Source organism: Sceloporus undulatus, chromosome 3, assembly GCF_019175285.1.
Source record: "Sceloporus undulatus isolate JIND9_A2432 ecotype Alabama chromosome 3, SceUnd_v1.1, whole genome shotgun sequence".
In the NCBI taxonomy this organism is placed as follows: domain Eukaryota; kingdom Metazoa; phylum Chordata; class Lepidosauria; order Squamata; family Phrynosomatidae; genus Sceloporus; species Sceloporus undulatus.
The window spans coordinates 31,896,765-31,913,551 of NC_056524.1; the positions used below are offsets into that span (position 1 = coordinate 31,896,765).

General features: G+C 41.1%; 1 protein-coding gene across 9 annotated transcripts in view; it reads left to right on the top strand.

Moving 5' to 3' along the window:
• PAN3 (poly(A) specific ribonuclease subunit PAN3) overlaps positions 1 to 16,787 on the top strand; it is a 95,627-nt gene that overhangs the window by 18,207 nt on the left and 60,633 nt on the right. For all 9 annotated transcript variants that reach the window (XR_006103119.1, XR_006103118.1, XR_006103120.1 and 6 more), the window contains exons 3-4: positions 7,138 to 7,204; positions 9,046 to 9,116. Coding sequence is in view for 6 of the 9 variants with exons in the window: in XM_042460443.1 (XP_042316377.1) it covers positions 7,138 to 7,204; positions 9,046 to 9,116 (138 nt within the window). In the remaining 3 variants the exon portion in view is untranslated. The remainder of the gene's footprint in view (positions 1 to 7,137; positions 7,205 to 9,045; positions 9,117 to 16,787) is intronic.

Here is a 16,787-nt window from a genome sequence, read left to right on the forward strand (position 1 = left end):
ATGTCCATCTAAAATTGCTGTTAGAAATAGAACAACCTGGAGTGACTCAAAATTATGTTTGTGTGTTTGCAGTTGTGTTAGAGGAACGATCGCTGAAGCTTTGTATCTCTTTCATTCCTCCAGATACATTGGATTGCAATTTCCATCAATTTTAGCCAGCAGGATTTTTTTTTTTGTGTTTTTTTGGTCTTAGGAGGTCTTATGTGCTGTAATCAGAAATCTGGAAAACTTGTTAGGCTAGATAAATAAATCCCAGATTGTCTAATTACAATCTGAATTTGTTTACATAACTCTCAGTAAGATTCTTTTCTCTTTTGAGTCTTTGAGGAAGAGTGTAGTAATTTTAACGTTTACAAGAAGTGTGTGCATAAGAGAGATCACTTGTAATAAATATGGATAGTTCCATTGTGATTTTTGAGCATTGAATTTTTGATTATAACCAGAGATGTAAGCCAAAGCACAGTGTCCTGTGATTATTACATCCATTGGAAGCTTTGGCAGTCTTTTGTTTAGTGGTAGAAGCAGAATTTAGAAAAGTTACTTTTGGGAGTGACAAGTCCTAGAATAATGTTGCCAAAAGCCTGATATAAAGATGTGTCTCAGCCTGGTGTTGAAGAGAGTGTAAATTTTAAAATAATTTTTCAGACATCTTTTCTAGGGACAGCATTCCAAAGCAAGGTGTCATCAGCATGAAAGCTCTCTGTCTTTTATAATTCATAGAATCATAGAGTTGGAAAGGACTGCAAGGGCCATCTTGTCCAACCCTCTGCCATTCAGGAATATACAACTAAAGCACTCCCAAAAGATGACCATCCAAACTTCTGTTGAAAGATCCTGAAAGGGTGCACGTGTATGGTGGAGAGGCAACCAAAAAAATTACCCAATAGCTTGACCTTACTCTGTGCGGTTGGACCATATGTGTTCAACCCGCCTTGGGAAGAGGCCAAGTGGGCAGTGGGATTTCAACCCGTTTTGGAAAAAGCAGGATCAAGCTGCTTTTTCCTGCCAATCTGCTCTTGCCCATAGATGGGCTAGTATGGGAAGTAAGATGTTTTCAGTATTTTAGTCCTAGGCTGTTTAGAGCTTTAAAGGTAAGTACTAGCTTCCTGAATTGAGCCCTACAATTGGTGGGCAGCTAGTACCTATTTTTAAAAAGTTAAGTGGGTAATTGATAGTTAAAATTCTGGTAGACACACTATGCACTAGTTGAAGCTCAGTATTGTCAGTTTTTCATTCTACCAGTTGTTTCTCAGTCCCCCTCCCCTTCTGTTCAGTAAATGGGAACATCTAATTTCTGTGTATGTTGCTACAGTTGTGCACATTCACCTTTCATTGTCAAAAACATTAAAACTTACAATAATCAAACTGACAATTTCAAGTACAATTTCAAATGTCTGCACCTTGATGGACACACACATGAAGAGATAAGGATGGACGAAAACCTACAGTAGATGGAATCTGACAAGTGCTAGTTTGGTTATTTAGTAAAGAAGCCATGTGCTGGTTTGGTTATACAGTAAAGAAGAAGAAGAAGAAGAAGAAGAAGAAGAGAAAATAGCATCCAGTGAGTGCTGAAGAGTAAATTTGCAATCAGGGCTAAAGACTTGTATCATTTAGCCTTCTCCTTTTAGGATAAACCTTATTAACTAAAGTGATATCCTCCCTCCCTTTGCCTGCTTCCTTGTTCTCCCCTGCTAATATCAGAAAGAGACTAGGACATTAAGTCCTTGATAGAAAATTCTTGTTGTGATCATTAGCTCATTTAGAGAACTCTCTGCTTTTGGCTTTGTTTTAATATTCCAACACGTCTATCTCCAAATAGCAGAGGCTCCTTGTTTGCTAGAAAGTCAATAGTCTCTAGGGTATTCTGCCTGACTATTCATAGGTTGGTTCACTGTCCTATTCAGGGTTACCAGTATGGTTGGTAGATCTATAAATTGTTAAAATTGCTGGTGTGAATTGGCTAACGACTTCATACTTTTGTACTTAAGGCTACTTTTTGGACATCTGCTTTGCATAAGATGGCATAAGACCAAAAACTGACAGCAATTATCTACATTATCCATGGATAGACATCTGAAAAGGAATAGCAGTAGTCAAGTGTATTTTCAGGCCTGTTAAAGGAGGACTGCCTGTCAAAGCCTAATTCCCAGTACAAACTAAAGTCATACTCGAAAATTGACAAGTGGAACTGCATATCCTTAGAACTGCATATCCTACAGTTAATCTCTCTCTCATAAACTGCAACAGATAAAAAGTTGAGTTTGTTCTAATTTGTGAAAGTTAATATTTACTTATGGCTTTTTTTGAACAGTTGTAAATAATAATAAGCTCTGTACAACACTTTGCCCTTCCCCTCTAACTAAAAAAAATAATCTCCTAACCCTGGAATTCTATGGATTCTGCAGTTAGTTAGCCATTTCCTATTCACCTTCCAGTCTGTTATCTAAATGGAATGAACTAGATGTTTACCTTCACTTAAAGGGGAAAAAAGGACTCTGATATTCTGCCCATGTAGAATTCCAGAATAAACACAGCTCTGCCCAAAAGCTATTATTTGGAATTGAAAGAATCAGTACTCATGTTTCTTAGTTCACACTTGTGAAAGCCATATATTTAAATTTAATAGAAAGTTGGATCCTTGAATATGACATTGGTCCATGTAATCTTGTGTCCATGTTTGTCTTTAGTCTAAAATTTAAATAGACCATTGTGACCTATTTGGAGCCATAGCAACAGTCTGTTGTATCAAAGAAATTCAGAAGGATGGCCATGGAACTGAGTGGTGTCTGTATGGGAATTAAGAAAAGGGTTTGTGTGTGTTTGGTTTTTATTTTTACCCAGTTGTTAAAAGTTTGTTTTGACTAAGGATGAATGCTTATGAGCTATATAAAAGCCTTATCAAGATTTATAGCTTGCCTTTGTTGTAACTAGGGCCTAAATGCCCTAAGGGTACCAGATCCTATCTGATTTTAGAAGCTAAGCAGGCTCAGCTCTGGTTAGTGTTTGAATTGGGAGACCACCAACAGATTCCAGAAGCTGTAGACTGTTTTTCAAAGGAAGGAACTGGCAAAACTATCTCTGACCATTCCTTGCCTAAAATCCTCTGAAATTCATGGGGTGACCGTAAGTTGGCAGACGGCTTAAAGGCACATACACACACCCTCTTAAAACAAATTTGTTTTTATTGGACTCATTGTTGCTGTTATGATTTTTTTTACCAACTCACTGTTAGAGGGAATGCCCTTGGTTTATCAGTCTTTTGTAGAAAAACGCATATGCCCCCACAAAATACTTGGTAACTCCCCTTAACTACTGCCTTACTCTTCCAGTCTGGGGACAGGTATTGGCTTTGGAAAAAACATGAGGTACATTAACATCTCCTTTTATTTGGGGGGGGGGTGTCATTGTTTTTTCTTCTCATTCTATGTAGAGATGCCTTCATGTGAAATAAATCTGTATACAGTTATATTTGTTGTTATACATAGACTTCCCAAACACTACCTGCATTCTTCTACTTAAGAACTGATGATACTTACAGGTTTTTGACATATCTTGAAGAGGTTAAATGTGTCTTTACATTGTTTCATTTGTTATTCTGCTATTATAATAAATATGCAGTGAACTGCAATAAATCGAGTGCTGATAAATGGCTAAAAAGTTGCAAGCTTCCATTTTAATCTTCTCCATTTTTGCATGAAGTTAAAAAAGAGTTAAACTTAATTTTGCTTGCAGTTGCATGTTTTTAAAGGGACATGGGACGGAGGAATCACTGTTGAGACTGGGATGATTTGTTAAGAGTATTTGTTCATTTTTAATGAAATAGTTCATGTAACCCAGAGCAGTAAGAAATCCCTTACATTTCTGGAGGTAATATTTTTTCATTCTTGAAATTTACATTCTGAAAGTTGATTGCAGTAAATTCTGAATATAAGAAGAGCCATGCTATAGATCAGGGGTTGGCAACCTGCGGCCCGCAGAGGCCTTTGAGCCGGCCCCCGGCTGCTCCTGCTGCCGCCGCTGCCGACGGTTGCGGCTTTTCGCCACTCTGGGCGCCACCATTTTGGGCAAAAAATGGCAGTGAAGTCTCATGCAACCTCAGGGAAGGTCACACAAGATTTTGCCGCCATTTTTTTGCCCAAAATGGCGGCGCCCAGGGCTCCGATGGTGGCAGTGGGCCCCTGGGAGGCCAGTTGCCGTCTCAGGGGCCCTCCAGGAGGGCTCCGACGGCAGCAGCGGGCCACTGGGAGGCCAGTTGCCGTTGCAGGGGCCCTCCAGGAGGGCTCTGACGGCGGCAGCGGGCCCCTGGGAGGCCGGTTGCCGTCACTGGGGTGCTCCAGGAGGGCTCCGGCGGCGGCAGCGGGCCCCTGGGAGGCCGGTTGCCGTCGCTGGGGCTCTCCAGGAGGGCTCCGGTGGCGCCAGTGGGCCTCTGGGAGGCCTGTTGCCTTCGCTGGGGCCCTCCAGGAGGGCTCCTGCAGCAGCAGCGGGCCTCCCAGAGGCCCGTTGCCTTCCCTGGGGTCCTCCAAGAGGGCTTTGGCGGCGGTGGCGGCGGCGAGCCAATGGGAGGCCCGTTGCCTCCGCTGGGGCCCTCCAGGAGGGCTCCTGCAACAGCAGCAGGCCTCCCAGAGGCCTGTTGCCTTTGCTGGGGTCCTCCAGGAGGGTTCCAGCAGCGTCAGCGGGCCTCTAGCATCAGGGGCCAGCAAAGAGGGGGAGGCCTCCAGCGCTGGTGGTCCCCGCCGGCTCTTTCCTGGCAAAGTGGAGGTGGCCTGGACCCTGGGGGGTGGGAGCTCTGTCCCCGGATGTTGGGGCTCCGCCCCCAGAAGGTGGAGGCTCCAATCCCCAGCACGCAGCCCCGCCCCTGGGGGTGGAAGCTCCACCCCCCAGCTTCGGCCCCCCAGTTGTCTGAGGGACAGCAACCCAGCCCCCTTCTCAAAAAAGTTGCCTACCCCTGCTATAGATATTACTAAAAGTCTGTGTAGGTCAGCTATCTCTCCCAAAAATGGCCACTCATGCATAAGTGGAAAATCTGTGAAAAAAGTATGAGTGTTGCACATGACGTCACTGTTATGTTTCTTTCCAGCAGGTTTTCAGAGTCATATTGATTCTTACGCTGAAAATAATGTATGATAGTCATGACTAGTCCTTTACCTTTTATGGTGAAGGTTGGCTTGGGCTCTTCAAACTGACCTGTTTTGCTTTGGCAGAGGCTTCCAGTTTTACGTCCTCCCTTTATTTTTGAGAATAGGACTTCCAGTTTGTTAAAGTGGTTTCAATAAATTTTGTATTTAAATCTTTTGGTATATTCAAAATTGATATTGTAGCTAGGCTTTTATATGTAAAGCTGAGCTACCAAGCCCAGGTCAAGTCTGTTAATAATAATAAATAATAAAATATTTATTTGTATCCCACCTCTCCCATTTGAGGATCGAGGCGGGTAACAGCAAAGAAAATTTCAAATACAAAGTCACAGGGGGAAAAAAAATCTGTTAGACAGAAAAAGAATAATTTTTCTTGTATTTTTTTCTCCTTGAACATGATTCATAAAAGAGCCCTGGTGGCGCAGTGGTTAAATGCCTGTACTGCAGCCATTCACTCAAAACCACAAAGTTGCGAGTTCAAGACCAGCAAAAGGGCCCAAGCTCAACTCAGGCTTGCATCCTTCCGAGGTCACTAAAATGAGTACCCAGACTGTTGGGGGCAAATTAGCTTACTTGCTAATTAGCTTACTTGCTGTTCACCGCTATGATCTTTGGAATAGCGGTATATAAATAAAACAAATTATTAATTAATTAATTGTGATTCTACTCCCAAAGCACCTCTCTGAACCTTGTTTTTTGTATAATTCATTGCATGAATTGTATAAATTACAGTGGGCCTTTTGTACACATGGGGGATCTGTTCTGGACACCCCCCGCCCCCGGTGTATGGGAAAAAACACAGGATCTCAAGTCTCATTGATTCTTATGAGTCTATGCTCTCACGAGCTACGCACCATTTTAACTCCCTGGGCTTCCCATGTGCGGAAGCTTAAATCTGCATATGGCAAGCTTGCCTATGGCATGGGTGCGTTGTAATGGGAAAACATTATATTTTTCTCCCCTCCCTTTCCCTTTCTTTCCTGATATTTACATCTATATAAATACTGTTGGATGTTGGTGGCACAAGATTGTCCACTTCTGCCCCCTTTATATAGAATCTTGAGCCATATATATATTCCCTCTTTTACAACGCCTACCTGGCAGAAAAGAGCAATTTTACATACATTATCTTCTTTCTGATGGCAAGGAACTGGTAACTGTCAAAGTTGCCAAGTTCTTTGCAGCTGCAATTATCTGCCGTAAAAACTTTTTAATACAGATGCAGTAAGAATGCTTTAGAATTTGGCCATAACAAGCCATCATCTTGCTGTTTTTACATATTTTATCTTTACACCATTTTATATAAAATTCACAGATATGGCATTGGAAAAGTTTGTTGATAACTGTATAACTATGCCAATGTTTTAATTTTTTTTCCTTTTCCTAAATCTTGGAAAGGTTTTGTGGAATGAAGATGTGGTATCTGACTATTGACTGTGTCAATGTTTTATATTACTTGACTATGCCAATGTCTTATAATAATGTGTATATTTATGCTATGGAAGTACATCTGATGTTACATGTTTTGTATTTTTGCCATATTTTGGTGCTGGCCATGTGCCGTAATAAATTCATTCATTCATTTGATTGTCCACTTCTACTTATTTATTTGGACTTGGACTTATTTGTTTGGTCTTATTTATTTGGTCTTTGACTTCCATAATGTTTACATAACCATTTTTTAACTAAATAAATAAATGTTTCTTTTTTTAAAAAAAAGAATGTCCATACAGGGATGATTTGTATATTGAGGATGCATTTGTATTGCGATTTGGGAAAATATTCCAGGAACTGTTTGGTACTTCCAGAATGTCTAAATTATTTTCATCCAATGTTTATCTTTTACATGTATACCCAATATGTATGTCCTTGGAGAACCCAGGCTTCAATTAATATAACCTGGTAACAAAATTTCATAAACCCATTTCCTTTTATAAACACAAATCTAATTGTCCCAATAGCTTTGTTGACTGTGTAATTTGTTTCTCATTTTCTGCAGAGGATGACAAATAGCAGCAGTTCCCCTAGCCTTCTCAATGACAGTGCCAAGCCATATGCAGGCCTTGGTAAGAAGTTTTGTTTTTTAAATTAAACTGTTTTAATGGGAATCCTTTCCATTTAACATTAAATCTATAACTTTATTGCATTATTATCATATTCTTATTTTAGTTATTTATATAAAATACATGTTCCATCTTTAATTACATTTATAGAATTTATATTCCATCTTAATTTAAATTGCTTTTGATTTTTTTTATTTGTGCTGTTATGTAATGTTTTCTTGCTTGCTTTTAATACACTGCTGTGCAACATATGCAGTAGTAAACAAAATAAATTTATTATTTTTAAAATTCTGGTAGAAAGTCTTGGCCAGAATTCAGTCTTATTTTACGTTGTGGTGAACATCTAGTGTCCCTTCAGGAATGGCTAGATTGCAATTCCCATTGGTTCTGGTCTTTGGTGAGAGATGATGGGAATTGCAGTCCAATAGCATATTGTAGGCCTTAAGTAGCTCCCCCCCCCCCCCCCCCCCGTTTTGTGTTAAATCAGGGACTATAGACACAATTCAGTAAACATCATATACTAGAATGTTAAACACACACACTGATTTCTTGGCTGAAAGTCCACACAGTAAAATATATTCTGATGCCTTTCTAAGTAGTCATACCAGATCTGGTAGCTGTTACTTCTTGATGTAGCGTACTTCTCAGGTGTTCCTATAAGATATTTTAGAAGGCAGGTCATATTAGTGTCATGGACATTTCTTATAGTCTGCTTAATCAGTTGTGGCCAGTTCTCTTTGAAATCATTTTAAACATCTGTCTGCTACAGATAGGTATTCATAATGATAATAAGGTAAACTGTAGTTATTTTTCAAATAACTTACCTCCTTCCATGACAAAAACCTTACATCTGTACCTCTCCACTTGGGAGTATATTTATGTACATAAGTGATAAAGGAATATGTGAATGAAATTTTACCTTTTTTAAAAGTGTTTAAGACTGCAGAAAGTTTAATATAGAATTTAATGACAGTTGGTAAACTTCAGGATAAAACATCTCCAAGGCATTGCTAAGTAACTTCTTATTTTAAAGAAGCTTAAATGCTAGCAATATTACATTGTATTGCTAAAACATGGTGACACTTGCTTAACTAATAAATTGTAGCCCATGTTTTGTTTCTATTCTATTTTCATCCATAACATAGATTTTTCAGTAGTTTAATATTTTTTTTTAAAAAAAACAAGTTAATGACTTCTGAAGGGTGTTTTAGGTAACATCCATGAAAGTGATAAAAATTTGTATTCCAAGATTCCAAGAAACTGGGAAATCTTCACAGTTTGATAAGGCTGTGGTTTTCAAAACATTTTATCCTTGTGACCCCTTCTACATCTACACCTGAATAATAAATTACATTATTTATTGCAAAGCAGTAACAGTTGCAAAGCAGTAATAATATATGAATAAAAATGGTGTGTATTTTGATTCACACATTCATGTGTATTCACTTTAACATTTTATAAGGAAATGGCTCTCCTCCTCCTCCCTCTGGCAGAGACTCCAAGTGCCCTTCTTGCCTTTCTCTTGCCCTCCAGGACAGAAAAGGTTTGGGAAGAAGAGGAGGAGGCAATCGGGGCCTCCAAGTCTTACACCCCCCTTGATCAACTCTCACATACCCCCTCAGTGTCCTAGCCCACAGTTTGAGAACCACTGTAATAAGGTATAATGATAAGCCATTAATAGGAGAAGACTACTGAGAGTAGACAAGACTTTAGGCACGTGGAAGTAACTTTTTTACTCTTGGTTCTAGTTTGTAAAATTAATTTTAAAAACAACAACAACAACAACATAGTATTCAAGTGTATCTCTCTTCCTCCCTCTGTTTTTGCAAAACCTCTTTTTACAGATCCTCTTACTTCACCCGGTTCATCCTTGTTTAATGATTTTGCTGCCCTCAGCTTATCTCAAAGGAGAAAAGTAGGTATTGCCAAACTTACTTTGTATTTCTGACAAACGAACCACTATCTTAATTCCTTTGTACAAATACTGAAAGCTTTTAAGAGTAGTATTAATAATTGTCAGAGCAACATACAACAATAATTTTGAGCATTTATTGTAATATATTTACATAATTGCTCAGAATTGTTAAGATTGGCTATTTCTATTTTAATTTCATACTCTGCCTCTGGCAAAAGTACAAGAGATTACTTTCTATATTGTAGAATTACGGTAATAAGGTTGTGACCAATTAGATGTCCAGAGCTTTCCCACTAAAATAAGTCCTAATGAATTCATTGTTTGATGCAGTAGTCCATCTTAATCATAGTCTTTAACAATCTATAAACAGTGTATCCATTTTTGTTTTTAGGTTAATATAAAGTTATTTTGTGATAGTTTTAGTACTGTGATCATTTTGTCAGAGCAACTGCTCAAAATTTTATGTACTTCCTATTCACCAAAGCAGTTATTTTCATTTATTTTAAGCTCTTTAGAATATTCCAATTTCCCATTACTAAGACTTAAAGTTAAGAATTTCCCTTTCTCTAAGACAAGCTTTGACAAAATATGGCCTATGAGTAGGGTTGCCATAATTGAGGACCTCCAAATGGACAAATGTAGGACAAGGTTTGGAAAATGTAGGACATTTTCTTTTTGAAAAAAAATTTCCTTGGCTAGGAATTAAAGAAAAAAGTCTAGAGTTTTAAACCTGTCCTCCTCCTCCTCCTCCCGGTCTGGGAGGAAGCCTTAGGCCGGCTCCCAGCCGGGAGGGCACGGGGAAGCTTGGCACGCGGCGATCGCCGCGGCCAAGCGCTCTCCTCCTCCATGGTCTGGGAGGAAGCCTAGGCCTGCTCCCAGGCCAGGAAGGGCGCCGGGGAAGCTTTGCATCGCGGCGATCGCCGCGTGGCCAAGCTCCCTCCCCCTCCTCCCAGTCTGGGAGGAAGCCTAGTCTGGCTCCCAGGCCAGGAAGGGCGCGGGGCCGCCTTGGCATCGACGCACGATCGCCGCGGTGGCAAGTGTCCGTCCTCCTCCTCCTGGGTTCGTGGGAGGAATGGGGGGGCCTAGGGCCTGCTCCCAACCAGGCGTGAGAAGGTGGCGCGGGGAAGCTTGGCATCGCGGCGATCGCCACGGTGCCAAGCTTCCTCCCCCTCCTCCCAGTCTGGGAGGAAGCCTCGGCCGGCTCCCAGGCCAGGAAGGAGGCGGGGGCCGCCCCTCATCGCAGCGATCGCCACGGTGGGAAGCGGCCTCCTCCTCCTCCCTGGCCTCGCCGAGGCCTTGGAGGACCCCATGGCCGGAGCTCCGGCCGCGGAGCTGCCTCGAAGGCCTCGCTGGGGCCCAGGAGGGAGTGTCTCCGCAGCTGGAGCTCCAACCGTGGAGAGCCCTCCCAGGCCTCAGCAAAGCCTTGGAGCCGCCACGGGCTGAGGTGGCCACGGTAGGTGGGGCCGTCCCGGTTTGGGCGCCAAACCGGACCGGGACCGGGATGGCACCGCCCAAACCGGGATTGTCCCGCCCCCCGGCGGGATATGGCAACCCTACCTATGAGCCATAATTTAAGTTGTCTGTGGGCCTAAATCAGATTTTAGTTCTGAGTAGTTTCACTGAAGTAATGAAATTTATGTGACTGTTTATTTGCTGCGTTCCTCTTTGTTCAAGGGGATGACTGAAGTTTGGGAATAACAAATGGATTAGGCCCCAGTCATTTCCCTGATTTTTTCTGCTGTAAATTCTGAAGTATAGTAAAAATTTGTTGAGTCTAAGAAATCAGATCTTTAGCATTGAGGTTGGTGGAAAATTGGATAATGTTGATACAGTATATGGAATAATAGACAATACAAATAATTCCAGAAATACATAAGGCTTTGGCTTCATACAGGAAATAGTTTTTTTTGTTTCAGTGTTCTGAATAAATAGGAATTTGCAGGATTTGAAGCTTGTAAAATATTAAATTGGAGTGGGGAGAAACTGAGTATATCTGCAATGAGAATGTCTATGTGCACTGTTTTTAAGTCTCTGGGAACCTTTTGGAAACTTCAGGACCCCTACTCAGCCTCCTGTTCCATCTGGGAATGTGGGATGGCAACGTTTATATAAAATAGCTGCTACCAAAAGAGAGCTGTATATGCACATATGTGATTGCAACAACTTAAAATAGCTAGAATGGTCACTGTGCTATCCAGATCATCATATAATTTCTTTGAAACTGGCAGGTAGAGGTGCTGGCATATACAAAAGGAATTTTTGATTAAATTTTATTGGTAACCTTTACTAAAGTAGCCCCAGTGAGTCAGTGATAACTTGGTAAGTCAACACTTGGGACAATTCCATTGACTCATTGGATCTGTACTAGCTGTACAATTGAATTCAGGCCTTTGACTCAATCTTAGACTACTAATAGCTATGCATACTCCTTGAAGTGAGTGCATAACTGCCACTAGATGTACAAAATTATTTCTAGGGAAATTAGTTCAACAGTCCCCCATGCCAAATCTGATAAATGATTGTACATGAAGTAGAATATATAAAGTAAACATTTGGTAAACAGTAACAGTAAACAGATACCATGTTTTAGGATCATAGTATGTATGACCTTGGCACCTTCACTTTAGAAATATATATACTAAAGGGCTGATGCCACTGAAACAATAGATATTGTTAATTACACTGTTCTCTAATCAATGGCAGTCAGTCCATAAGAGTTTTGATAATTTAGGTGTTAAACCTCCCTTTCGTATATATGCTAGAGTCCAATGTAAGTGTCTGTAGTGTTTTTTTAAAATACTATTTTTGTAGTAGCATTTTGTTGAGCTGAGCAGTGGCTAAAATGTTGAGGTTGGGAAGGCCTGAATTAAAGTCTGTGAAGATTTTAATGTTATAATATTGCTGTGTCTTCAACTTTCTGACAGTAGGAAGTGTTAAAAATTGTTGTTTATAAAGCTGTATTGTGATGCTGAACTTGCATATATCTGACTTCTGGCAGTTTATCTCATAATACACTGAAAACGGTAATGCAAAGAGAGACAGGCTGTTAAGCTGCAGTTCCATCAGTTAAAAATGAGAGGTAGTGGAGCTAAAGAAGCAACTGGCTTTTTAATATGTATACACATACATACTTTACATATGAAGTTAAAGCAAAGTTAAAGGCAAGCCAAGCCAAGCCCTATTCAGTCTAGGTCAGTGATGGTGAACCTTTTACAGACCGAGTGCCCAAACTGTAACCCAGACCCCACTTATTTATTGCAAAGTGACACGTCCCTCTGGCTTTCTAGTAAGAAACTCTGGCAAACTCTGTGCTAGGGCGACAGCATGTGTGCCCACAGAGAGGGCTCTGAGTGCCACCTCTGGCACATGTGCCATAGGTTCGCCATCACTGGTCTAGGTTAACCGAATTGGCAGGAGGGAAGCAGGCAAACCCTGTCCTTCTCTATCATCAAGTTGCTGCATGTGCAGCTTGATAACCTGAAAAAGAGAGCTTCCATTGCAGTGGGAGGCTCTTAGCCTCCTGCAAAGTCAAGATTTCCAATCATGGAGATGCTTCATATGTAGTGAAAGTTTTCCTTTTAAGAATTTTGTTTTTGGTATGAAAAGAATGATGATGAGGGGTATCAGGCTAGCATGCTCTCTTTATTCAAATATTCTGTTTTAATTACTGTATATACTCATGTATAAGTCTAAAAAATTTGGTTAAAAAATTGACCCCAAAATCCTGGATTGACTTATCCATGAGTCAGTGTAAGTTCTGTACTTCAACTCTTATTTAAAAAGGGAACAACCCCCAGGTGAAAGGGAAGAGTGTAATCTGCCCTGGAAGCACTGACCCCCTTCTATTCTCTCATTCATCCAGCCTTTAGTGTGAGTACAAACAGTTATTGTCTGTTGGGCTTTTGTAAGTTCTTTAGCATTCTTTTCCTTTGCTTCATCCCATTGCCTCAATGGTGGCTGTGCCACCATTGAAGACAGTGTGACTTGAGCATCCACAGATTTTAATATCTGCAGGGGGATCCGGAACTGATCCCCTGTGGATACTAAGGGCCCACTGTATATACAGTATCCGTTGAATGCCTGAATAGGGCTAGTGTTCTAAGCCTCCATTACCAGTGCAGAAATATAGCTAGGTTTGTTACACACACACACATGTGTGTGTGTGTTTATGAGAGCCAGTGCTGTCTAGTGGTTTGAGATACGACTGGAGACCAGGATTTGAATCCCTGCTCAGCCATGGAAACCCAGTGGGTAAATATGAGGAAGTCAAAAAACCCTGTAAGTTGGATAGGATTCGAAGCACACAACAACAGCACACGCACACACTTTGAAGAGCAATAGAACAAGACACTTCTTCCTGGATTCCAACACCTATTTTTATGTTTTAAATTATGGTATTATGGAACATTAGAACCAACATTGATTGAAGCATTGATGGCTGTGGCAAGTAGGATTCTAGATAGGTTTTCTGTGTGAAGGAAATTAACCTCTTGCCCTCCCAATATGTTTTATGAAATTCTGAGTGTTATAGATAATATATTTGAGTGTGTGTAATATTACAATATATGTGTGTGATACACACACACACACACTTGAACAAAAGTTTTATTATGTTGGGTCCAGACTTGGCCCTCTGCAAGTGGAGTAGTTCCTTTGGTTTTCAAAGAGAACCATTATCCAGTACAGGTTCCCTGCTAAGGAAAGCTGTGAAGTAGTGTAATGCTTTTTCTACTTCTCCCTGGAGCCTTCAGTACTATCTCCCTCAGAGCCCCAGAGGTTGTCCCAAAACCACTGACCCCAGAGCAGTATATATGGGGAGCAGGGGGCACCATGACATGCAAGTTGTAGTGGAAATTGTTGCTGCTCCCTTATCAGGATTTAGTTTTCCGTTTGTGCACTCTCATCCTCTCATAATGGAATGCAGAACACATTCAAGGTTATCCACTGCTATATAATGGCTTTTCTTGTTTTTATTTTTTATTTTTGTGGCACACTATCTCGACTTTCTTTATAGAGAAGGACTAGATAAATGTAAGCGAGTAAACACATTTTCTGCAGCACTATCTGAATTTTACTGAAAGCATGGTTAAATCCAGCCCATGGTTTATATGTGATCTAATAGGGCCAGCGTGGCTTGTAGTGGTTTGAGTGTTTGACTATGACTCTGGAGACAGGGTTTACATAGCCACTCAGCCCACTGAGTGACATTGGGCAAGTCACACTCTTTCAGTCCCAGAGGAAGGCAAAGGCAAACTCCTCTGAACAAATCTTAACAAAAATACCCCATGAAATGGCCATTTTGCTGGAAATGATTTGAAGGCACACAGCAACAAAGGCAAACCTTTAAAAGACTTCTGCCTTCCAGGGACGGGACTTCCAAGGGGTAAGACGTCTGGGGGGAAAATCCGAGGCACACTCTCTCAGCTTCAGGGTAGCAATAGCAAACCCACCTCTGACAAAACTTGCCAAGAAAAATCCAGAATGCCCTAAGTCGGAAACTTGAAGACACGACACATACAAGTCACGTTCTCTCAGCCTTAAGGGATGGCAAGGGAAAAAAATCCTCCACCCTCCCGTGTCTTTAATGAGCTCTGGGAGGGAACTGGGGGGAGGGTAATGGAAGAGGCATGCACCTGCTCCACTCTTTTCCCCGCCCTCCCCTGCCTATAACTGGCCTCAGGAAACCAGTTAAAAGAATGGGAGGATGGGGGGAAGAGGGACAAGCATGCACCTACTCCCCCCATGCCTTCAACTGGCTTCCCAGGGGGAGAGAAGGAACAGGCGCACTCCAGCCCTTCCTCTTCCCCCTCCCTCCCATCCCTTTACCTGCCTCTGGGGCAGCTGTTAAAAGGATGGAAAGGTGAGGAAAGAGGAGAAAGAGGCTGCTTGTTCACAGAGAGAGCTCTGCATGCCAGAGAGGGCACACGTGCCATAGGTTCACCACCACTGGCATAGATGATTCCATTCATGTCCTCTACATGCACAAGTTGGGATCAAAAAAGTGTCTTTCATATGGATTTGAAGTTAATGGAGTTGGTGCTTCTTAATGAGATCATCATACTCAACCATGATGTGTTGTTCACATTTGATAGACCTCAAAAATTCCATGCCCCTTTTTGCTGTAAAGTATCCTATATTTGTATCCTTGACTTCCTTTAAATACTTTTCACCAGAAAGTAGGTATGATATGTAGAATTCTAGTGTGTAATTTAATGTAATGTAATTCTAGTATGTAGTCTACTATGTGGAATTCTGATATGTAATTAACACCTCCAGCTGCTAAATCAGTCAATTGTTGATGACTGTGCTTTACCATAGCTCATTTTGCTGATTACCTTCCTCATTCAAAAGGCTTTAAAAGTCTTTATAGCCAGCATCCAAAATAATTTTTTCTTCCTTGTGATTTTAAAAATTCCAGGTGTTCTTGGGATAGCAAACATCTATTACATAGTTAATTTAGAACAAATCACTAGGCAGCTAAGGATAGAACCAATAAAGCAGTCTATATTCCATGCAATCTGTTTTTCAAAGTAAGCAGGGGGGGGGGAACAGCATCATAGAATCATAGATCATAGAATCATAGAGTTGGAAGAGACCACAAGGGCCATCCAGTCCAACCCCCTGCCATGCAGGAGATCCAAATCAAAGCATCCCCAACAGATGGCCATCCAGCCCCTGCTTAAAGACCTCCAAGGAAGGAGACTCCACTACACTCTGGGGGAGTTTGTTCCACTGTCAAACAGCCCTTACTGTCAGGAAGTTCTTCCTAATGTTGAGGTGGAATCTCTTTTCCTGTAGCTTGCATCCATTGTTCCGGGTCCTGTTCTCTGGAGCAGCAGAAAACAAGCTTGCTCCCTCCTCAATGTGACATCCTTTCAAATATTTAAACAGGGCTATCATATCACCTCTTAACCTTCTCTTCTCCAGGCTAAACATACCCAGCTCCCTGAGTCGTTCCTCATAGGGCAAGGTTTCCAGACCTTTCACCATTTTAGTCGCCCTCCTCTGGACACGCTCCAGTTTCTCAATGTCCTTTTTGAATTGTGGTGCCCAGAACTGGACACAATATTCCAGGTGGGGCCTGACCAGAGCAGAATACAGTGGCACTATTACTTCTCTTGATCAAGACACTATACTTTTATTGATGCAGCCTAGAATTGCATTGGCCTTTTTAGCTGCCGCATCACACTGTTGACTCATGTTCAACTTATGGTCTACTTGGACTCCTAGATCTCTTTCACATGTACTTTCATTCAGCATTGTGTCTCCCATCCTATATCTGTGCATTTCATTTTTCTGCCCTAAGTGCAGTACCTTACATTTCTCTGTGTTGAATTGTTTAAAATAGTTAAGTACTTGGCTACTCAAGTGTCCTAAAATAGCTGTACATAGGCCTGTATTTTTAATGTATAAAAATATTTCTTTCTTAACCTTACAAGTTCATGTTGGAAAAGGTAGGAAAAATCTTATATCAGGAAACAGAAGATAGCTATGACTGTCACTGTATGACTCTATACTTCTTTATTGAGAACTGAAAACATTTTAAAGATTACAGTACAGTAATCATCTTGTAAACAGCTAGCCAAATTTTTAAAAACCCACAAAAACTGGTATATTTTCTTGATGTTATCAGTATATTGCTACCTATTAAATGAAAATCTTACCATGAGA